At 39.4% G+C, this 24,398-nt stretch overlaps 2 protein-coding genes across 4 annotated transcripts; one reads left to right on the top strand and one right to left on the bottom strand.

The window, feature by feature from the left end:
* Positions 1-1,603: 1,603 nt before the first annotated feature.
* Positions 1,604-6,364, top strand: LOC102204648 (pro-opiomelanocortin-like). Of its 2 annotated transcripts, none has more exons than XM_005749414.1 (3): positions 1,604-1,617; positions 5,570-5,690; positions 5,791-6,364. In XM_005749414.1, exons 1-3 carry the CDS (start codon positions 1,604-1,606, stop codon positions 6,298-6,300), a joined length of 645 nt encoding a protein of 214 aa, XP_005749471.1. In that variant the 3' UTR covers positions 6,301-6,364. The 2 variants fall into 2 exon arrangements, with proteins under 2 accessions (XP_005749471.1, XP_005749470.1); XM_005749413.1 differs by lacking the exon at positions 1,604-1,617 and adding an exon at positions 4,876-4,952.
* An 821-nt stretch (positions 6,365-7,185) lies between these two features.
* Positions 7,186-23,621, bottom strand: LOC102204356 (protein EFR3 homolog B-like). Of its 2 annotated transcripts, XM_005749412.1 has the most exons (23): positions 23,463-23,621; positions 22,610-22,939; positions 18,872-18,948; positions 18,577-18,704; positions 18,116-18,266; positions 17,482-17,603; positions 16,972-17,121; positions 16,535-16,630; positions 16,037-16,115; positions 15,051-15,186; positions 14,821-14,973; positions 14,596-14,707; positions 14,424-14,475; positions 12,643-12,815; positions 12,018-12,093; positions 11,665-11,826; positions 11,379-11,510; positions 11,163-11,230; positions 10,309-10,442; positions 8,711-8,802; positions 8,587-8,635; positions 8,211-8,317; positions 7,186-8,019 (listed from the first exon to the last, which is right to left on the bottom strand). In XM_005749412.1, exons 2-23 carry the CDS (start codon positions 22,893-22,895, stop codon positions 7,885-7,887), a joined length of 2,670 nt encoding a protein of 889 aa, XP_005749469.1. In that variant the 5' UTR covers positions 22,896-22,939; positions 23,463-23,621; the 3' UTR covers positions 7,186-7,884. The 2 variants fall into 2 exon arrangements, with proteins under 2 accessions (XP_005749469.1, XP_013770455.1); XM_013915001.1 differs by lacking the exons at positions 22,610-22,939; positions 23,463-23,621 and adding an exon at positions 21,192-21,243.
* Between the last annotated feature and the right edge of the window lie 777 nt (positions 23,622-24,398).

Genomic DNA, 24,398 nt, shown 5'->3' with positions numbered 1-24,398 from the left:
TTTAGAAACTCCCACCATGCTGTCAGAGAAGAGCTGATGTTGATGCTTTTAAAGCATTCATGTCGTTGGATGTTTGAGCTGATAAATGGTAGGTCTGAGATCTCTAGATTATTGCAGAGTGCTTGTTCTACATCTAGCCAAGGTTCATCTAAGAGGGTGTGTTTGAGTGTAGCTTTCTCAGATTGTAGGAGTTGGAGCTTAGAGCTGAGAACAAACAGCTATTAGAGAACAGTGCTACTATAGTAAGTTTAAGTGTTAAATTCAAACCTTTATTGATTATTGTCTTTATATTTCATATTGAAATAAAATATAGTCATTTGACTGTAAGGTTGACTCTGGGGAATTGTCTCCCTCTGGTGGCCAAAAGCAGAAGCGTTTGGCATCAGTTTGCTGACCACAGTGTTTGTTTTAATTCTCTTAGTCCCAAAAATATGATGCTTGGGTTCAACGTGCAGGTTATATTAAAAAAGGGAAATTGCACAGATTTTATTCAGTAAAGGTCAGTTTATTATTAGTGGTAGTATAAGTAGTGTAATGTTGTGTAATGTTTGGGTACAACCACAGAGTCTAAATAGTCTTCAGATGTACACTCAGTTGTATCACTGTAGCTTTTCTACCTGCTGCTGACATTATTTTTCTTTACTCTCCCAAAGGTTTTATTTTGAAATGATTTCCATACTTATTAATGTAATTCATTGGACTGTGGCTAATTCACATGCCAATCCTCACTGGGGTACTATAAACATTTGCTCTTTTTGTGAACTCTGCTTCCAATTTTCTTAATTTCTTTTTATTTATAGCTCTTTACCTTTCACATTTTAAATAAAGGCTTTGATATTATTATTATATTAATGAAAAGTCAGGACATAGAAAATGATAAATGCTCTGAGAAAATATTTATTAGACGCATGGACAGAAATGTCATGACTGTAGCAGGTGAGCAGAGAGCTTCCTCTTCCAATGATGTGTCATTAAAAGGGTATTTTCTTTCAGTTCAGCTCATCTGACTTTTGCCATTACCTCTTTCTTCCTGAATATACCTGTGTGTTTGTGTTTGTGTGTAATGGCTTGAATGGATGTTCAAGGCTGTGGCAGCCGTCTAATGGGTTTATATTTACCTGCCTGCCTCCAAACGCAGCTCAATCAGTCCATTAGAAAAACAAAATGAATAGCTCCTTGCACAAGTGACCATCTGAATCACCTGAAGTAGAATTCCCTATAGCTCCGGAAGAAGTTCTAACAAAAAATAGGATAAAATAAAATATATGAGCTACAAATGTAAAGTCCTCATTTTCACATGTGAAATTTACAAAAAAAAATATCAGAAATACAAAATTATCACCAGCAGAATTTGGCCTATTTTCTATTTTCTATGCTTTATAAATGTGAAAGAAGTAAAAAGTAAAAATTGTACCAAAACTATTTTAATAATAAATATAAGCATTGCAATGATGTGTGAGTTTCCAAATGACTGACAAAATATGACTATGTAGCTCTAAAGTGAGGCTCACTTAATTAGGTGTATCTGTTCAACTTCTCATTAATGCTAATATCTAATCAGCCAATCACATTTCAGCAACTGAATTTGTTTAGGCACGTAGACATGGTCAAGAAAACGTGCTGAAGCTCAAATCAGAATGTAGAATAAAGGTGGTTTGAGCGATTTTGAATGTGGCATGGTTGTTGATCTGAATATTTTAGAAACTTGGATTTTCCCACACAACCATCTCTCAGGTTTACAGAGAACAATAAAGAGAAAATATCCAGTTCTGTGGGTGAAAATGGCTTGTTGATGTCAGAGGTCAGAGGAGAATGGCCAGACTGCTCCCAATTTATAGCAAGACAACAGTAACTCAAATAACCACTCGTTACTTGTAATTGTGCATAAGAGCATCTCTGAATGCATGTCAAACTTTGAAGCAGGTAGACTACACCAGGTGTCAGCTGAGGTCCCAGTAGGCACAAGATCATAACAGCTGGACAACAAAAATTGGAAAAATGTTGTCTGGTCTGATGAGTGTCGAGTTGTGCTGTGACATTCAGATGGTAGAGTCAGAATTTGGTGTGAACATGAAAGCATAGATCAATCCCGCCATCTATCAACAGTTCAGGCTGCTGGTGGTGTGATGCATGGGGGTATTTTCTTCCTTCGAATTATTTTGTTTTTATTTTCTTTAGTACCAACTGAGCATTGGTTATAAACCAAGTTTCAAAATTCAAAGCTTAGGTTTGTTTAGAAGATGCTTCCTTTGAAGTTACAGCTTTGTAGAAAAGTATTAAGTGGATATATATAACTTTACATCAGGGCTTCTATCTAACAGAAACCTCTTATAGAGGCTCCAAAAGGCCTCCAAAAAGTAAAACATCCCCAGTCTACACATAACCCTAAAAGGCCTTGAATAAAACTGTTCAGGGGAAAGATAGCATCAAAGAGCAGGTGCAAGTAGAAGAACAGCCCTTATAAGACATTGGATGAAGTTAAAATTAGCCTTTAGATGGGCAGAGCCTTAACCCCAAAAAGAGGCTTTTGCTGGTTCTTGAGGAAAACTAGACCATCAGTGCAGATCTCTTAATGACACGAAGAAAGGCGACTTCTACATGACATTTCTACTTTCTTCAAGGCTACTACATGTACATCTTTTCAGAAAACTTCTAAACAGATGCGGAGAAAACAGAAAAAAATGAAATAAAAAGGTGAAATCAACTTCCTCACAGACAGACCCCAATCAGTGAGGGTGGGAAAACAAGTCTCCCCCTCCATCTCACTCAGCACTGGAGTGCCTCAGGGCTGTGTTTTAAGCCCCCTGCTGTACTCACTGTACACTTATGACTGTGTAGCCACATCCGACACCACCTCCATTGTCAAGTTTGCTGACGACACTGCTGTTGTGGGCCTGATCTCCGACAACATCGAGACGGCCTACCTGGAGGAGATTAGGAACCTGGAGACCTGGTGCCAGGAGAATAACCTCCTCCTAAACATCAGCAAGACTAAGGAGCTGATCGTGGACTTCACTACAAAGCAGGCGAGGAATTACAAACCCCTCATCATCAGTGGCATGCCAGTGGAGAGAGTGGACAGTTTCCGATACCTGGGTGTCCACATCACTCAGGACCTGTCATGGTCCTGTCACATCAACACCCTGGTTAAGAAAGCCCGTCAGCGTCTCTTCTTCCTCAGAAGACTTAGAGACTTCCATCTGCCACTGAAGGTGCTCAAGAACTTCTACTCCTGCACCATCGAGAGCATCCTGACGGCAAACATCTGCACCTGGTTTGGGAACAGCACCAAGCAGGACAGACGAGATCTGCAAAGGGTGGTGCGCTGGGCAGAACGCATCATTCAATCAGAGCTCCCTGACCTGCTGTCCATCTACACCAAGCGGTGCAAGTCCAAAGCTAGGAAGATTATGATGGACCTCTCCCATCCCAACAATGGACTCTTCTCACTGTTGAGGTCTGGGAAGTGCTTCCGCTCCCTTAAGGCCAAAACAGAGAGAATGAGGAGGAGCTTCTTCCCCCAGGCTATTTGGGTCCTGAACCAGGTGTAGGACTGGACTCTCCCACACACGTCACTATAAGACTGGACTCTCACACACGTCACCACCACACATTTCCTATAATCCTATAATTCCTATAATTTATAATCCTTATCTTTATAATCTCTTCTGCTATTTGCACATTCTTTACTGTAAATTCCTAAGTTAATTTGTAAATTTTTGTAGTAAATTGTAAATATTGTAAAACGTTTCTTCTGTCATTTAATGGTCGGGCATTGTACAGCTACAAGCATTTCACCCCCATGTCATACTGTGTATGGTTGTGTGTGTGTGACAAATAAAATTTGAATTTGAATTTGAATTTGAATTTGAATTTGAATTTGAATTTGAATTTGAATTTGAATTTGAAATGGAGTCTAAAAGGGAGGCCTGTCCAGGCTTCTTCTTTAAAAGAAGATCTTCAGAAGTTTGTTTTTGTTCTTTATATGTAGTCTTTATGTATAGTCTATGCTGAGCTTAAAAACCACTCCAAGTTCTAGACATTGAAATGAAACTTCCTGAGGCCTTAGGTAGAGGCTTTAATGCTCACGTCTGTTCCCCAGCTGTCGGTGAAAACCTTCTGTAGAATCATCATTAGTGCCGCTGAGGGCTCAGATAAAGGGGTGATGCTGCAGCAGCTGCCCGAGTTTGAAACTGTACACCCTGACCTGCAGGTTTGACTCCCGTCTTCCCTCCAATGATGACATGGCACCTCAATGTTAATCTGCCAAACCTGCCATCTGACATTTAGCACACGACAGTGGCAGTGAGGTGCTAAGCCAATATTTACGCGGTTGGTCTTCCTCTTCCCCCAAAGTCTTTATTAGATTTAATGTGTGTTTTGTTTTGTTTTTGCAAAGTTTAAGCTCAATTTAAGGGTGAATTTGTCTATATTTTATCCAATTTTCTCAAGAAAAATTCAAGAATCTTGAATCTTAAGATATATAAAAAATAATAAACAACCAGAAATCATAAAACCCTGCCATTAAAAAATACAGGCTGTTGAAGTTTGTGAATATAAAACTGAACTTTGCTGGAAATCTTTTTAGAAATGCTCACAAAAGGAAGATTTAAACCTGAAAAAGAATGAAGAGCTGAGGTTATGAAGTTAAAACAGTTTCTCCATATAAAATGTGAATATTTGAGGGGCAGGAGAGGTTGATGTGGAGGAAGGAGGAGGCGGGAAAACATGGAATTGTCCGTTTTCTGGAAACAGTCCACGTTTGCGAGCAGGAGCAAATGCTGGTGATGACGTTATCTGCATGCACGTGTCCTTGGCTGGCAGGATATAAAAATCAGTCGGCTGGTCAAAGCAACAGAAGAGGAGAGAGCAACAGCTAAAAACCTCCATCCAGCGGCCGAGTGACGGGAAAACACCAGCAATAAGAGGACGAAGAGGTGCAGAAAAGTGTGGTGAGAATCATCATTTTCTTTAATAACTTTTTATAATGATATTAAAATCAATAAGTGCTTAAAATGCTTGAAAATCACTTATTGTTACATTTTTTAACTTTTACTTTTTAGTTCTTCACAGATGATGAATTTCTAATGATTGACTCAATTCTGTTAGACTTGGATGTAAAAAAAATTAATTTGTGCACAAATACTGAGTAATATATTTTAAGATAAATTGTGAGAAAAAGACATTTGCTTCATCTCAGAACTGACAACAAGGATTTGGCATCAACAAAATATAAACTTAATGTAACTTTGCATAAGTTTATATAAAGTCAATGGTAATGTGTTGTTTAACCCAATATAATGTATTTTGCTATAGAGATTACAGGTACTTTCATGCCCTTTATTATGATTTTTGTTTTAATGTACATGGGATGTATTTATTTATTTGATCAATTTCACAGTGATATCTGTTTTGTATACCTACTCTGTAAGTCACATTATGGTTATATATGTAGTGTTAATGTAACATAAATTAAATAAAAATATGTCAAATCAAAAATGAAACAAAAAAATGTATACATGAGGGTTTTTTTAACATTCTGTCTGTGCTTTTCTTGATTGGTCAACAGGAGGATGTGTCCTATGTGGCTTTTGGTGGCATTAGTGGTAGTGGGCGGGGCCAGAGAAGTAGTCAGCCAGTGCTGGGAGCATCCGAGCTGCCAGGAGCTCAGCTCTGAGAGCAACATGATGGTAAACGCACAAACACGCTGTTCACTCAGACCTGATTTAATGGGAGGTTCTTCTTTTTTTTACCCAGAAGCTCACGTTTTCTTCTCTTTCTCTCCTGCAGGAGTGCATCCAGCTCTGTCACTCTGACCTCACCGCCGAGACCCCTGTCATCCCTGGCAACGCCCACCTCCAGCCCGCTGTCCCATCAGACGCTTCCTCACTTTCTTCTCAGGCCAAGCGCTCCTACTCAATGGAGCACTTCCGCTGGGGGAAGCCCGTTGGCCGAAAACGCCGCCCCGTCAAAGTGTACACCTCCAACGGCGTGGCGGAGGAGTCTGCTGAAGTTTTCCCCGAAGAGATGAGGAGACGAGAGCTCACCAATCAGCTGCTGGCAGAGGAAGGAGAGAAGGCTCAGGAGATGGTCGAGGAGGCGGAGGAGGAGCAGCAGCTCCTGAACGCGGTGCAGGAGAAGAAAGACGGCTCGTATAAGATGAAGCACTTCCGCTGGAGCGGCCCGCCAACCAGCAAACGCTACGGTGGCTTCATGAAGAGCTGGGACGAGCGCAGCCAGAGGCCACTGCTGACGCTCTTCAAGAACGTCATCAACAAAGAAGGACAGCAGCAGAAGTGAGACCAGACGAGAAGAGGATGAGGCAGTGGAGAGAGGAGTGACAGGAGGAGGAAACGTTTTCCAAGGCAATTAGACACCAAAGAGTTCCCATTAACAGAGTGACCAATAAAAAAGCTCTGGAACTGCCATCTGTTACATGATCCTGATTGAGTGATGGAGAGGGGAAGAGTCTGAGAAAGATGTTTTGATATGTATTGATATATGTAAATAACTTTAATTATTAAATGAGTTATAAAAAGTTATTTGCAAGCAAAACAAGATACATCTTTTCTCTACACAAATGCACGAATCCAGAACACATGCACATCTACACCAGACACCTGCTACCTGTGATCCACATCCACAATAACAAACTTCACTTTGAGTTCCTCAAAGAAGGAGTAACAACAGCGATAAATCTTAATAGAAGTCAGCTCCTGAAATAGGTGAAAATGCTCTACGTGAAAAGTCTTTACATGTCAGTCTTGAAAAGGAGGAGTGTCCATCAAGCAGAATAAAGTGAGGTCATAAAATAAGCAGGAACTTACAATGGTGGCACTAACCCTTTATGATCAGTGGGATTTTTTTCCCCCAAAATAACAAAATCAATTAAACATTTTTAAGCAATATATTGTAAAAAATAAAAATGCCAGAGCAAATATGTAGCAGCTTTAGACCTGTGAGACACTGGCAACCTGTACAGGGTATACCCCAGCTCGCCCTATGGTAACTGCATTTTCTGTCAATTACTACATGGTTTAAGCTCTAAAGGGCTAATAATAATAATAATAATAAGAAGAAGAAGAAGAAGAAGAAGAAGAAGAAGAAGAAGAAGAAGAAGAAGAAGAAGAAGAAGAAGAAGAAGAAGGAGACTAGGTAAGAAAGAAAGTGAAATCATAAAAAAACAAAAGGTTGCTAAGAAAAAACCCACGTTAAACAAAACTCCTAAACTAATACGTAATGACCAATATAAAGTATTGGGCCAGAAAAAAGTAAAGAAAAGGTAAGTGCTAAAAAAAAGAGCATGTAGCGTCATGGAAGAAATACGAATCACTGAACTAATCTAAAAAAAAAAAAAAACAGCTATTGTCCTCAGAACAACCTGTACGTACATTTTTAGGTAAAGTATAACATTTATAACTACATAAACAAGTCTATGACTCAATACTGCTACAGTAGAAGCCTTGGTTCACAGAAAAAAACAAATCAATTGTGTGTGAACCTTCAAAATAAGGCAGGGCTGCACAAATGAAAATGAAAACAAACTGTTGCTTGTCACAGCGAGAGGTCTGCTGTGTGTGAATAAGATGAGACGATAAAATTAACATGTACTATTTATTTAGTGCAGCATCATTTAACCATTAACAATACTTGTGTACAGATGCACCTCATGACTGGAGGATCAAACAGTAGGGAGACGGGGAAATATGGAGTCAAACACTGAGTCAGTCCATTTCTAATACAAAAAGATCAAATCTGACAGCTATAAAGGAAACAGCCACACTAAATCACTAAAATGTAAAACTCTTTCCCTCACAGCCACTGATTCGTTTCTTTACCAAACAAAGTGCTTCAACATCATCACGAGGTTGTTGCTGAATGTCTTTAATAGACACAGAGGTCAGGAAACTTCATCTCATAGACCGGAGTCGATCGAGGTGCCGAATGTCCAGAGGGAGAAGGAGGAGGACGTATGATGAGTTCAAAGACCTGATTGAGTTTGGACTGAAGCAACGATGTCTGGAGAGACAAATAAAGGCATTATTTTAAAAAACAGTTTTTAATCACATCAAGACAGATCATTTCGTCTAGATGAAAATTTTTTTAACAACTTTACTAAACTAAAGTGAGCTCTTATTGGCTGAGAATCACATCGATGGCGTGGGTGTGGTGCTTTCAGCTGCTTTGTTAGAGTACAATAAGCTGCTCACCCTGGCTCCACACTGGGCAGCAATTTCCTCAAAGGGAGCTGTCTGAAACCTCTCCACCACCTCCATCCGCTTCCTCCGCTCCTCTTCCTCGACCACGCCTCTGTCCTCTGACAGAAAGAAAAACCAGATCAAAGACAGATCTTCTTTGTTGACGCTAACCCAGTGCTTCACTTTGAATTTCACTGTTAATAGTTTCACTTACATGGCTTAAATTAAATGGGGTTTTTTTTATTGTTAAAATTCTAATTTTAATGAAAATAAAATTATACAAAATAAGTTATTGTCACTATACGCTGAAGGGGACAATTTGAAGAATATTTCCTAGATGTTCACAAGTAAATCATGTGAAACTATTGATTTGAAATCGATGGCCTACCGATGGCGTTCTTCAGCGTCTCAAAGGTGATGTGCTCAGTCTGAGGTTTCTGCACACAGAGATATGATCAGACACAAAAACAGCGCGATGGACAAAAGGACAGGTACATTCAGCAGATGGGTACCTGTGGTGTATCAGGACAGAACGGAAGGTCCATGTCCACCTGCAGAGAGACGGCGTCTCCAATGCTCTTCCTCTTAGACAGACGATCCTCTTCTACAATAAAACAGTAATTCAGTCTGAATGCTACGAGACTGGTGCCTCTATCAGTGCACTCATACTGCTGCTAAAGTGGACCCTCAAACCCACTGTTATTAAATATTTACCTGCAGTTTTTGAGAAACATTACCATCAGCTTCTCAACAAAGCTTTCGATCGTTTGTTCTTATTTACAGTCCATACTGGGATCTTGAACAATCATTGTTAAGTACTGTGTAACTACTATTGTTCAAGACAGTTCTACTTAAACTTTACTTACTTGCTTTTACTTTCTACTTACTTTTATATATTATTACGCTGAGTATGGTATGTACTAGTTACTACCAAACACAAAGTCTAAATTACATAAAATGACATAAATAAAAACCCCGTGTGAAGCTTTGGGTCTTTGATAAATTGATTTAATATTAAGGGTGTGTTTGAGTTAGGGTGACCATATTTTGATTTCCAAAAAAGAGGACACTTGGCCCAGTCATGAAGAATTTTAATAATACTGTTTGTTTAAAGTATTTTTAACATATTTAAAAGATGCCTTCTCTGTTAATAAATGTTGAAATCAAAAATGTTTTATAGGCTTTTACAAGTCAACAAGCGCAAAAGAAAATAACTTAAAAACCTCTGGAATTAAATAATGTTACAGAAATAATGCCTCATCTGTATAAGAAAAATTACCAGTGAGGTACCAGTAAGGTATTGTGCAGTGGTCTCTGCTGTCTCATTTGACGTTTCTAACTTCAATTAATTTTGTTTGCACACCACCATTCTTCCAGTTGAAGTATGATTGGGAATATTTTCTCTGTTCCTTGGTTACTTAAGTCTGAGAAAGAGCTTCAAGAGTGACTTCCACTGAATCCAGCACTATCACACCATTGACAATAGCTGGCAGGCACTGCTGAACTTTTTAGCTGTGTTAAAGTCTGGAAATGCTTTTTTTTTTTTTTTTAAGCAACACACTAGTGCAATCCATGGATCTGTAACTATTGTGATGCTTCATAGTATGAAATGCCAGTGCACCTTCTGCTGCAGATACAACAGCATCCTCGTTTTTCCCAGGTGTAACAAAGAACTCCGTCAACTTACTAGATGAATTTTCGCCTCGCACAGCCTTTTTATGTTTTTCTGTGTCCATGTAAGCAACAAGATCTCCGGCACCTTTGTTAGACACACAAACGTAAGTGCCAGCTCTGCACACAGTGCACTACGCCTCCCATTTATGATACGAGGGAAATTTCTTTTGCAGTTTGTCTGAAAAGATGCACTTGCGCTTTGGCATCTTTTGGCATCTTTTCAACACGCCGCTCTGCGCTCTGTCCCGTCTGTGAGCACGGAACAACCACTTACAACACAGCAGTTCGAGGATGACGTTGCACATATGGGTCCTCTATAGGCCTATAGGAAAACCCAGACATCCATCTTGAAAATCCCCCCGGATGCCCCGAACAGAACGTGAAAAGTTCACATGTCTGGGGAAAAGAGGATGGTTGGTCACCCTAGTTTGAGTACCTGTTAACTGAGGTGTGTACGGTATGTTGAAGCGTTCACAGTGTGCGCTATAGCTGCTTCCTGCCAGGGCCTCGCAGATCTTTGATTGGATGAACAGCAAAGCTTCATCCACCTTCAGCTCACCTTCTGGGAGTCTGATACACACACACAAAGTTATAACACCAAGACTTTAAAAATCCTGGTGCTAGACAAACAAAGCTGAGGTACAACCAAGCTAAACAATTGAATCTGTATAAATGTACATTGGACAGAAGAACTGGGCCACCTGCACACTACACCTACAGGAGCCGCTTGACAACAGAAACCTGTGCTATGAAGCCCTTGGTGTACACTTTTGTGGTGATGCTAATGCTAGGAGCCCTGCAGTTACTGAGTGAGCAGAGTGATGTTTACATACTGTTTGCCTCAGCACTTGGCAACCCCACGGCTTGCAGCGGATCAGAGAATATGTAGGAGGAACAGTTGCCACAGTCGCGAGCTGACTAGTTGCATGATTGATTGGATTGATTTTGTCTATACTGCGAGTTACCAGAATCAACCATAACAAGTATATTATTAAGAATATTGAGAACAATATAAGGTCAGCATGGTACTGTTTAATAGTTGATGGTTTTATGCTTTTTCTACTAGAGTTTCAACACTTTAGTAAAGTGTAATTACATAACTCAATAACATAAAATACTATATTTTATTTGTTTTTTAACTTTAAAATGGGGCTAACCTGGCAATATTTATTCTGCTTTTCGATTATGTAAATATGTGGGTGTCTGGTTGAATTTCTACTCTTATTTCTAACTAAAGTTTTAAATGTTATAATGTTTTAATACAATCAATTAGTGCGCCTCTCGCTCTACCTGGGTTTGTCACAAAACATGACTTCGGGCAGCAGGTGAGGAGCATCCTTCTCTCGACTTTCTATCACCTGAAGATCCAAAACAAACACACAGTCTGTGATGTTGTGCTAACAAACACCTTTGTTTCTCATGTTCTCTCTCACACACACACACACACACACACACACACACACACACACACACACACACACACACACACACTTACACCGACTTCACCTGAGTGATGTGCTGGTGGAGTGTTGGAGGCGGGCCAAGTTGTGACAGCAGGTTGAGGAAGGCGGCGCAGAGGGCGTGGATCCCACAGCGATTAAACACTGACAAACACTCCTGATTGGAAAGAGTCATCTCCTGTGCAGCCAATCACAGGAAAGTTAAAGGGAGAGGAAGAAGCAATGTGCTATTTTATTTATTGTTTATTGTAAACACCACACACTGCAACATTAATAAACTAAGCTTTGCCCCTACATGGGCCTTTAAATCATATCACAGAGGTTCTGCCTACCTGCAGAGCCAGGATCAGTCGAATTAGATCCACCACAACCTCCTCATTGGCCAGTTCCACACTTAGAACAGCCAATAGGGTGAAGAGGGCTTGGTAGTGGCTGCGTCCACTGTTCTCCTCCCTAGAGGCCAGGTAGACGTGTCTGTAGAGACGCTGAGCATGCTGCATGAACACAAACACATCATGCTGAAATGTGCAAATATCATGATGTACACCTAAGACCACCCGTTTTATCCCTGCCTTTAAAAGCCATCTGATCAAATCTTGGTGTAAATCTCTGAAATAAATTCTTCCAACCTCGAACCTCCGAACTAGTGACATCATTCGTGGTGTCTCTGATGATGTGAGCTTACCTTCCTCATGAACAGGTTGTCCTGTCGAGAGCATCTGTCCTCTTTCATTTCCAAGGATGAGACATCAAATGCCACACTGTAGACACATAACCAATAACTTATCGATCCTCAACAGGTCAGTTAACGCCTTTAGACAAATGCTATTTTTCAGTTTTCTGCTATAATAAATCCACAATGGTAGGATCAAAATGAACAGCCATGCAGGCTCTATGGATGAGGGAACCATAGGAGCACTTTAAATAAAATGCATCTGGCCATGACTTTAATTTTGAATTTAAGGTAGAGACTGAACAACAGTCTTATAAGGCAGATTCACAGATTCTTTCAAGCCTGTTGTAAAAATGTGTGTAAAGCAGTATCTTTGTTTAAATAATCTGAAACGCCTCCAACCTTTTTAGAATGACCAACAATGCTATGTGATCCTCATTTAAAATGATTATTGCAGATCATCTTTTAATGAGAGAAAAGTGGAAGTATTTACACTATGTTCATCACAAGCTAAAGACAATCAGCAGGTCTGCAGTGACATCCCCCTGCCACAGGGTGGAGCTCTTTACAACTCATTATTCTCCACATGGGTCATTAGTCTCTGGTTGTAGTGGTGTTGTCTCTGTGGAAGTGTGACCTGGCTGTGGTGAGCCGGGAGGCGTTGTGGCGTCTGTCAATGAGCAAGGTGAGGATGGACAGAACAAGCAGGCGGATCTCCGGATCCTCCATCAGCGTGAAGGACAGCAGAGGCTCCAGGAAAGACGAGGGCAGCGCCGTCAGCAGGTTGCTACTTTCGTAATGCTCTGACACCTGACGCACAGAGGAGGGACAGCGAGCACGTCAGACTGACAGGAAAATGTTATTTAAGCTTGCATGAATACAGCTTCAAATATTACAAAGATGAGCCTCAAGTGCTGTAAATTCTGATTTATCTGAACCATACGTTATTCATCGTGATGCATGCTCAATCATCCAGGTAAGTAAATCTCCAAAAGTTGATTCTGTTCATCTGGACGTAGCGTTTTGTGGGAGGACCACTCTCAGCATCGACCAAGTGTGTTTGCTTTTGGAACTGTGTCTTCATTCCACCTACTTCACATACAAGGGTCAGTTCCACAGGCAGAAACATGGGTGTGCCGTGGGCTCCCCAGTTTCACCTATCGTGGCCAATTTGTACATGGAAGAAGTGGAAAAGAGGGCTTTGCTATCCTACCCTGGAACACCACCAAGCCATTGGTTCAGATATGTGGATGACACCTGGGTGAAAATCAAATCTTACCATCCCCACAGACACAGTGTCCAGGGAGGCAGAAGAACAGCACATCAAGAAGGCCCTGAGTAAATGTGGTTATCCCATCTGGACTTTTGTCAAAGCTGGGAAGGCGCCAAAAGAAAGCTCCAGCCGATCTAGGAGAGAAGGACAACCGCTACCCAAGCGAAAACATGTAGTGATCCCATAAGTGTTAGGAGTATCAGAACAGCTGAGACGCATTTTTTCTAAACACCGGGTGTCTGTGGCTTTTAAACCCCAAAACACGCTGTGCTAAAAATTGGTCCACCCCAAGGATCGAGTCCCTGACACAAACAGAGTAACATAGTGCACGCTGTTAAGTGCCAGGAGGATTGCCAGGATTTATACATCAGGGAAACCAAACAACCTCTGGCGAAGCGGATGGCACAACACAGAAGAGCTACCTCGTCAGGCCAGGACTCTGCAGTCTGTTCACACCTACAGGCCAGTGGACACTCTTTCAATGATGAGGATGTACACATCCTGGACAGGGAGGAACGCTGGTTTGAGTGCGGAGTCAAGGAGGCCATTTACGTGAAAAGGGAAAGACCATCTCTGAATCGAGGAGGGGGCCTAAGGGTACATCTTTCACCATCTTACAATGCTGTGATTGTAGCCATTCCCCAACTCTCTGTGAATGGTACTCATGGCCATTGATCAGTGGGTTTTGGTCAGTGGTCAATTGATCAATGGTCATGAGAATTTGCATAATTAAGATTAAAGAACTGACCTCCCAGCCCATTGTTCCTTCAGTGGGCTGGTTTCAGTCATTATGCAAATGTACAGTTTATAAGATTAGAGAAACCTGCAGTCAGCTGAGACTGAAGAAGTCACTTGGATGAGTGACAAAGAGTTTCTCCCACAAAACACTACGTCCAGATGAACAGAATCAACTGTTGGAGACATACGTTATTCAGCTTTATTCAGTCATACGACTTTAATCAGCGAGTGTAGAATCAACTGCTGTTTATCTGATAAACCAATAAACTAAACACCATTTCATTTTGATTATCTCAAAATCCACTGTAAATTTGCACTTCACCGACCCTCCAGGTTTTCCTTTATTATTTTAACTGTGTGCTTTCAAAAGGTAAGAGCAGAGCTGGAGGGTTTTAAAGAGACCTCACCTGTAGGAGAGACTTCAGCAGCATCACCTGTATCATCCTGCTGCCTTCAAACCTGAGTCAAGAATATTATTTCACAAAATTAAGGTGTTTTACAAGTATTTTGTCAAATACTAGGTGAGTACAGTGTTAACTACAGGCAACAGAGAGCACAGAAAGTTAATGTGAATGGTACCCGGAGTTGGGTGAACCCAAGGCTGGGTAGATACCAGGAACAGGAATCTTCCCCATGATGAACAGCATGACCTCTGACCTCTGGTAAATAGGCAGTGTGTTGGCAAAGGATCCTGAAATGTCATGAGGTAACATCAGCTCAAATGAAGTAAATAAAATGAAAAGTACAAAGAAAAGTTTGTCACCTTTAATGCAAAAAAGTGCTAAAATACCACCATGAACACACCAATAGTTTTAATGACGGCGTCCTGCAGTTTTTTCTCTTCAATCGAGCTGGTTTTATGTTTACCACCATTGTCATAGTAACCAGTCAGCTGGTAGTCCACGCTCTGCCTGAGCTGTCGCAGTAACGTGTTGAACACCTCCAACACTGTGGGACCTGCAGAGTACAGTATAAGTAACATTAAGCATTTCTGTGTATATATAAACAGATGTGTGTGTGAGCTGGAGGCTCACCGACAGATCCAGTCGCTTCTATAACGGCTGCTTCAGACAGGACCTCCACAATCCCAGCTCTGACTGAAGCTGGACTCCTGCTGTTGGCATCCAGGTGACCCAACAGCTGCTGGATGACCAGGTGGGAGTGCTGGGACTGACCAAGAGTTCAGTTCAGTTACAGAATAACAGGTGGAGTGACACGTAATATAGTCAGTACAGCTGGGGACAGTTAAGTGCTTTAGAGGTAAATGTAGGATGAGTAAAAGGAATGTACCATTAGCAGTGTTTATTATTATTTATTTCTCACATTTTGTACTTAAAATAATAATTATTAGTTAAACTTTGTAGATTTAACTATGTTGAAAATACATTTAAATTAACTTTCAGTTACTCTACAGTAAGATTAAGATTAAGTAATTGTGCTTAAATGCTTAAACAAATGCATTTTGTTAAGTTAATCTTAGGTTAAACTTGTTATTCTTATTTTTCAATACTTAAACTATAATATTAAATACTACAATACTTTCTAATAATTAAGAAGGAAATTAACATAATTAAGTTGACATTATTGTTACATAAATATAACAGCAGTTAAATTTTATTTAAAATTATGTTATCATACATTTACAAAACTAAACTGAATAAAGTAATTATGTTTAAGCTAAAGCACGTCCTAAAGTACTCAAATTAAGTACACACAGTTAACTCATTCACTGCCAGCCATTGGCAGTGAATGAGTTAAACCCATTGACTCATTCACTGCAATTGACGGCTATAGACGTCAATGGCAGTGAATGAGTTAAAATAAGTAAGTTCATTCTTTCTACAGATACATATTTAAATTTACAGTCAAAGAGTATTTCCTTTAAGTTCCTTTGAAGGGCATTTAAATATATGTTACTTTCAAGCTGAGGTAATTTAAATGTATTAATTTAACTTGCTGTATGAAATGACAACTATTACTATAGTGCAGTATATACAGGATTATCAGTGTAATAACAAACCTGAATAGAGTACATGATGATCTGAAAACACTGAACAGCAAACCCTCGTCCCTGCCAAAGACTGTGACTGTCCAGGTGCCTGAAAGACAGTCCAGCAATCTGTATGTAATGATTTATTATTATAGCATATCATATATACTAGAAACTAAATAAATACTGCTGCTACTACTGATTTTGACCTCTATTAGTACAGCTACTCAGAATAAACGATAAACAGAGGTTGAGCATGAAGGTATGTGCAAGATAAATAAGCATCATTTTGAACTTCAAAGTCACTATAATAGAGTCCAACAGTATTATATATGAATATGTGTAAATATCAGCAGATAGAGTCGAAGGAAGTTAGATACTTTCTTTCTATCTATTTTGATTGAGTGTTTGATGTTTTGACTCCATACTTCAAAGAAATTATTAAATCTTTGTTAATCTGTTTCTGTGTACTCTGCTTTCGTAAGGAGTAATACTACTATTGTGCTATAAATATAGTGTATATCTTACATGAGTACTGGTTTGATAGCGTTGTTAATGTGTCCATAAGCAGCTCGGCACAGCAGCTCCCTGAAACAAACCTCTGTCTGCTCTGCTGGAGATCCGCTGAACAAAGAGGGAAATGCTGAAAACAAGCCACTAACCAAGCCTCATACAATATTCTGAGTAATTTAACTGTTTAAATGTACTTTCAGTGACTTTTGGCTTTGTTTTATTTGACCACATGATTTAACAGCCCCATAAACAGCATAGCAAACGTATTAAATTTCTTATCAATTTTACAAAATCTCAAAATTAGCTGAAGTTTAGAACAGAATGTCACCAGCTGAATATGGGAACCAATGGCAGTGCTTTTAAATATAATCCTAAACACAGATGTCACTTTACATATCTAGCAGTAAAACGTGTAGGTGTACGAGAGTGTTAACAATAATACATGTCTATACCTGTCGTTTTGTGAGTGTTGCTGCAGATTGACCAGCAGGGCAGGGACAATCTGCTCCATGTGACGCGGCTCCCAGATGTTCACCTGCAACTCATCGTCTACCGTCTTCCTCACCACGCCCTGCAGCCCGCGGATCCCCGACACACGGATCCTAAACACACACAAACTTCATAAGTTTACCCACAAACACACTAAGTACACGTTCATCTCCAGACTCTGGAGCTGAGTTTTGTTTTGATGTTTGTTTTATGTTCATAATTTTGGATTATTCCACAATATTCCTCTTATACAGAGAGAAACGTGCATGAATCATCAATACTATTCAATAATTTGCTGATATAAAAAAAATTTAACATATGAAAAGGCATAACCTGAGGATGCTTACATATCTAATCAAATGGTTGATTACTAAAATTGTTGATTATTTGTGTTCTGGCACTCACAATTGTATACCCTTCTTAAATAGTGTCTGTGAGTTCGTATCAAGTCAAAGTTAAACCTCAGAACTGACTTGTTTCTGGTGTCAAGGTCTTCGTGATCAGAGTGACACATCTCACTGAAGCGAGACACGAAGAAGTCGTAGCTCCGGTGATATGACGGTGTGTCCTCCTCGATGTTTGCAAACTTTACAAACTACGCAACACACAAAATGAGCCTCTTAATCCATCAAAACACACTGAAAAGCAACTACACATAACAAATTTAGAAGCAGAAGTAAAACTGCTCAATTTTGAGTATTAAAAGAAATTTCAAATGTAAATTTTACTTATAGTTTGCCCTTTAATTTGAACTTAGATCTACTTAAAAAACAAATAAATAAATTAAACTTATGGATAATTAATTAACCTTTTAATTGACAGTTCTGAGAAACATTGCTACTGTGATACAACTTCTACTTTGTAAAATTCATTAAGAGATTTTACATTCCTTCATTAGATGAAATGCTTGCAGTTCCTCATAATACATGAAACTTAATGAATGTTAAAAGACTGGTGAATGGTCAAATGAACAAATAACCATTAACAAATTAACATCACTACTGCAGCTTGTGATTAGTAAATGTTTCCTTTACTGCAAACCCATGAACACTTTACCAAGATCTCAAAGCTTTTAAATGCTGTCCACTGTTGCAGGGTGTTACATACAGAGTTGGTGGCGAGTATGTGGAGGTGTGGTTTGTCAGCCTCCAGCAGTAGACGCAGTGTGCTGAGAAAACTCTCCACCAGCAGGTTGATGCTCTGACAGTGACATGCAAGCAACAGCTGCTCCATCGCCTCCATCGCTATGCACACATACCTGAGAGGGGCGGGGGAAAAAATCACATTGCTGTTAAACATGTGTGTCATATTTTAAACCCCTGAGATCAGTCACTCCTCTAGAGAAGGTGGGCTGATTTCAGAGAAGTGTGAAGCTTGTAATACTTAAAAGATCTTAAATACTTAAAAGACCTGAACTGCTGATTGCTTTACAGGGATACTCTAGATCCTGACTTCTGAATGTCTTTTTTCAATGATTTTTAATTAGAATTTTATTCATTTAAGCTGCCAGTTAGCATAATGATTTTAAGGCCATCTGTGTGGGCTTTAGTGTGTTTGTGTGTACTGACCCGTAGCGGTGGCGGTTCAGCTCTCTGGTCAGACGCTCTGACAGGTACGCAGCAATGCGGTCGAGCTTCTCCGGAGCAGACAGAGCGAAGAAGGTCAACTTCTCCATGTTGGCTTTCACCAGCCCTTCCTGATCGCACACACACAAATACACACAGAGATGTTGTTACTGTGTAGCTTATTAAAACTTCATGAATATGTGAAATAAAGATGACATTTTTGGATTTTGATTACATTTGATACTGAAGCACTAAAATAAATGTAAAGACTGTGCGGTGTAGATGTACAGGTGTTTACCTCAGGGTCTTCTGGGAAAATGTTGTCGACCAGCCGCTTGTAGCGTGGCCGAAGGGCCCAGCAGCAACCACACAGCCCTGAACACAGAGACACGTTTCAATTTCCCCCTTCAGTTACAATGTATTTGAAACAAAGTCTGAAACACAGCAGGCTTCAGAGAAACATTTCCATATTTAAAATGTCCTCTAATAATTTTAATAAATTAAAATGTTGATCTTTGATTTAAAATAGTCACAATTTTTAGGAGTTATTAAGGAATGGACTTTTTTTAGGAATTCTGAAATTGAGAATTTTTTCTTTTCCATTGTTTTTGATAGTTAATAATAATAACATTCAGCCTCTGTTGGAGCAAGAAAACTGTGGAGTAATTTTTGTAATTTCATTAGTTTGTAAATATATAATATACTAAATACAGAAAGACACAAAAACTCTTTAAAATGTTATAAAGCAGGTTGAATTATAATAAAAACCTGTTTTCAGTAGTGAGTTTTTAAAAAATGTTTGTAACAGCCTAAAGTGGGTAGTCGAGTTTATGGATTGTACTGGACGTTTACAGATTTTCTTTGATTTTCATCTCTCTCCATGTTCGGCGTCACGGCTTTTGGGGGATTAAAGGAGACAAGAGATCTGCCACTGGTCAGCTGCCAGCACAACACACAAACGCTCGTCTTCCTGACTTTACGAGGCCCCTGAATGACACACTGAACATAAACCTGATTCAAACCTGAATCTGTAAACCAAACTGTCCTAAAGTGAAGACTCTGCAAAAAGATGTGGTTCCCACAACAACAGGCCTACGAGTGCACGCACACACCACACACACACACACACACACACACAATGCAGCAGTGAGAACACATCTTAATCCTGCAGTGGTTTGTTATGTAATGTGTTTATATTGCTTGTGTTTTTTAGTTAGCAGAGCTTAAAGAATCCGCACTGTCACTGCGAGCATGCTGTTCAGTCTCAAAAACCAGGACAGGTGGCATGTTTGGACCTTCAGACCCTGCAGAACCAGCAGATCATACTTTTCTGAGAGCTTTTTCATGAGTTGGTTTTAAATTGTATTTTTTTTACTGTTTATTTTGTTGTTCAGATGAATTATTAGTTACAATATATGATATGATAAATCCCATGAGAGTGGTATGTTTGGTTTTTATTTGTTTTGTTAATAAGAATAATAAGAATAATGGTCATCGTCAGATCATTGAGAGATGATTACGGATCCTCACATAATTAAGTAAAGTAACAAAGACTCTTTTCTTGAACTATTTGATATTATAAACACAAATATATTTTAGGCTTCAGTAAATTAAACACTACAGCCAGCAAAACCTGGCTGATAAATCGACAAACAGTTGACGTATTAGGGATAATTAAATAAAAGAAACACACACACAATTAAAATGAACCAACTTTTAATGACTCAAATCAGTAGTTCATTCATTCAACTTAAAATAAGAAAAAACTCTATCTGCATTGAAGAAAAAGAGTCCACTGGCTTAACATGCTCAGAATTTTGCACTTTGTGATTTGTGAAAATGTCTCTATTGTATTATACAACACAGGGGCCCTGCTGCCGTGTTTCAGGTACATGTATGAAATTTGGTCATACTTCCAACATGTTAAAGACACTCTTCTGAGAGCCATTACTTTGGCAACGAAGAAACCTTTAAAAGAAGTGGTAACTAGTGTATTTTAACACTTTTTCTAAACAGAATTGTTTTAATGACATCGAATACTATTTTAAAAAGTAATTTTTCAAAAATTTGCTCAAATTGGGGTCTCAGTTTGTGAGGGGCGTGTCCAAAAACATCAATCAATACATTAAAGGCTGTGACTCTATCAGGTACTGCTGTGACACTATGTTAACATTATTCACAGCAACACAATGAGCAACTAGCGGGCGTTCCTTTAATGTCACACAGTTTTTGTAATAAACATTACGTTTCTGCAACAGCCAATCAGCAATCCGCATGCCTACAGGAAACACTTTAATCCCAGCGTGCCTTGATACGCCCAATTATCACTGCTTGCAGCTGTAATTAATTTTATTATTATTAATGTTATTATTATTACCTTCATAACATTTGTTTGAAACTGTTAAACTAGAAAAAAACACATCCAGTAAGTTGTCCCTTTAAAATACATTGACATCATGACTAACAGGTAGATTTGAGGAGAGAAGCTGATGCAGAGGTGAACTGTCGCACATCTTTTCAGGACTAAGTGAAGCTTCATTTATGCCTCTGTTTGATCTTTAAATCTATTTCTATTTATTTTGAGATAAGGCTTAATAAATCAAAAGAATTGTTCTTACCGTACATAAGGATGACTCGTTCAGCTCACATCTACACTGTCACATCCACCACACACACACACACACACCACACACACACACTTGTGGTTAATCCTCCACACACATACACACTGATGTGGCCCCGCCTCCTTTCATTCACCGTCAGTTATAAAGCTCGTATCTCGATGGTCAGATTAAGTGTCAGAGGACAATGTTGAAAATGCTTTTGCATGTTAGCTGTTTAACTCCAGATTAAAGATTTAAAATAAAACAAAAAGATGCTGTTTGTTAACGAGTTTGTTAAAATGAAATAAGACAGATTTAACAGTGTAGTATTTATACTCCCACAGGCTCTTAACCCTGAAAGACTTTTCTGTGTGTGTGTGTGTGTGTGTGTGTGTGTGTGTGTGTGTGTGTGTGTGTGTGTGTGTGTGTGTGTGTGTGTGAGAGAGAGAGAGAGAGATCCGGGCCATGTGCAGCAGCTCAGCGCTCTGTAATCTGCTCTGGATTTATTCATCATTCCAACCGAAAATGAAAAAAATAAATATCAGAAACCTGCAGAACTGAAAACATTCATCTGCTCTGTTTTCACTGCAGAAAGGGAACAAAACTGAAACTGACATTCATTTGTCTTCTTCTCTTAAATTATCGCTCACTTTCTGGCTGTTTAATATAATGTTGCTTACATGTTTTAGACTTAATAAGTGAGCCCATGTGGGGAAAAAAGACAGTATTAGGACAGAAAGTATTTGATGTTTTTCTCTTTTGAAAAAGACGATCGGTCTGATGGTAGTTTTATTGGGTTGTGCTGAGATCTAGTGTGATAAAAAAAAAAATCCACATATATTCAGTAAAAATATGAAAAGATAATTAAGTGTTAGATGCTCATTCAAAATGTCGAAGTCGAGTTGGAGCAGGAGTTGGGCTGATCTTGTATATTATATGATCTAATTTCCAGAACTTTGGACCATGAAAGTAATGCTATCAACAGACTGTTGATCCACAGTAGGATGTAATTTAAAAGCCCTGTTTATTAACAATAACTTGCACTAAACCTAAATTCATAATATTATATGTTATTCTTGTTAGGCTTGGCTGCATCTATTTATCCCAGTTAAGTCTCCTGCATAAGTCTTGAGTTGTTAGCCAGTTATTCCTCTTTCCTGATTCTATTGAGATCAAAGTTTACACAGTGGAATTCATTTTTTTATTTAGTTAGACCCAAAACTAAAGACTGAGTGTATAAACACATCAGGAAAGTGTTTACCAAGGTCATGGGGAATATTAATAAGGAAATTAAAGGTACTTCTGCTTTGGCTTCTGTTTTAAGAATTTAAAAGTACACCCATCCTTTATCTGTTTGATTCAAAAACGTCTTCCTCACAAACATTGTTGGAGTCGTAATGTGAAGCAGCCAGTGTATTCACTGTATCTGTTACCTCCGGGTGTCTGGTGGTCCAGCACAGAGCAGCAGTCCTGCAGCAGCCGCCTTGGAGCCTCAGTTACGGCCGGCATGGCAGCCCTCGGCAGCGACATCCCCCTTGGCAAGCTGGGTATGGTCACGCCACGGGGCATACTGGGTAAACTGGGCAGAGTGGGCATACTGGGCATGGTGATTCCTCTGGGTAAACTGGGAGGGTTGATGCCTCGGGGCAAAGAGTTCAGCAGTGCCGGCATGGTGACCCCCCGCGGCAAGCTGGGGAACCTGGGAAGAGTCCCTGGCATCTCTGGAGAAAAAAGAAGAGGTCCTGAGGAAGAGGAGAGGAGACCTGTGGATGGGGAGAGGTGGAGAAGGGAAATAAGAACACGGATTGAAATGAAATGCCTGCCTCTTAAAATTCTTCTGAATTTAACCCCTTCAGATCTGCAGCTCTGATACACCAACTTCCTCAGCAGAGCCCAACGTGAGGGAACCAATCAAAGTTTGGGTCCTTGAAAATCTTTGAAAAGATAAAAGGACCCCAATTATTTTCCATTTATTCCCCACAAACGTTTGGTTTGGTAATTAAGTAAAAAACACAAAGAAAGGAAATTAAAGATGTACTAACTAGTATTCACAGCACTACCTATATATGTATTATATTATAACACATGGGTCAAAAAGTCCTGTTTTTAAACTTATTATTAATAAAAGTCCTGCTTTGATTGAGGATTTCATGATAAATGATGATTTATTAACTGTACTTTAGCTTCACATTACTGTAGATGAGTGTAAAAGAAGTGTTTTCACATGTGAGTTTTACTGAAGATGATGATGAAGACAGCAGTGTAAAATAAAAAGCGATGTCCTACCTGCTCGTCTGCAGCGTCGCTCTCTTGCAGCTGTTTCCCTCCAACAAGCTCAACAACTGTTTATGTAACATCTGTTGAGCCCCTGCTCCCCGTCAGGCTCGGTCAATAATCAATGAGAGCGATCGATACCCGGCTCTGCATGCTGGAGCGCCTCTGACATCACAGCGCATCAGGAAGAGGAGGAGGAGAAAGATAAGGAGGAGGAGTTTCCTGAAACCTCCAGCTGTTTGAGGAACTTTAATGACTTCAATCATTTTAAACTTTAAAAAGTGAAACAAACGCCGTTCTTCGATGGCTGTGCAGGGAAGAAAAAACAAGCGCCTCTCACCCTCCTCTTCTTCATCCTTCTTTCAGCCAGGAGAGAAATCCTCTTCCCAGCATGCTGCTGGGCTGTAGGAGTGGCTCCCTCTGGTGTCTGATTAAGATTAATGCAATAAAAGCAGCAATAAAAAAACATCTGAGTGGATGTTTTCCACCAACCTGTCAGGGTGCATTCTGGGTTGTGTAGGAAAATGGGTTACAAGGACTTTTAAACAGAGAGTTTATTATCTGCTTCCATCAGGAGTCCGTCTTTGATGTCTAAAGCTAATTTCCTCCTTCAGAACAGCTGTACACGAGTGAGTTTATTTATAACCCCTGTTTAAATTGTATTAAGGCTAATAAATTAGCATTTTATTGTTGGGGTTTTCTCTGTTTTCCTTGTATTACTACTACTATTAATAATAATACATTTTATTTATAGGCGCCTTTCACACTCTCAAGGTCACCTTACAGTAACACGTAAACAATACCATAAAAACATAAGAAAAATGTATATATAGCAAACATGGTAAGATAAAAGACATAAAGAGTCATAAAAGTATAAAAACAAATATAAAAACAAATATAAAAACTGAGCAAGGTAAAAATGGCCTAAGACAGATCAGGTGTATGCAA

The sequence above is a fragment of the Pundamilia nyererei genome, unplaced genomic scaffold (genome assembly GCF_000239375.1).
Source record: "Pundamilia nyererei isolate P.nyererei 1_Seehausen unplaced genomic scaffold, PunNye1.0 scaffold00244, whole genome shotgun sequence".
Taxonomy (NCBI): Eukaryota; Metazoa; Chordata; class Actinopteri; order Cichliformes; family Cichlidae; genus Pundamilia; species Pundamilia nyererei.
Note: the sequence above shows the minus strand (reverse complement) of the source record. Positions and strands in the feature narration are given on the sequence as shown.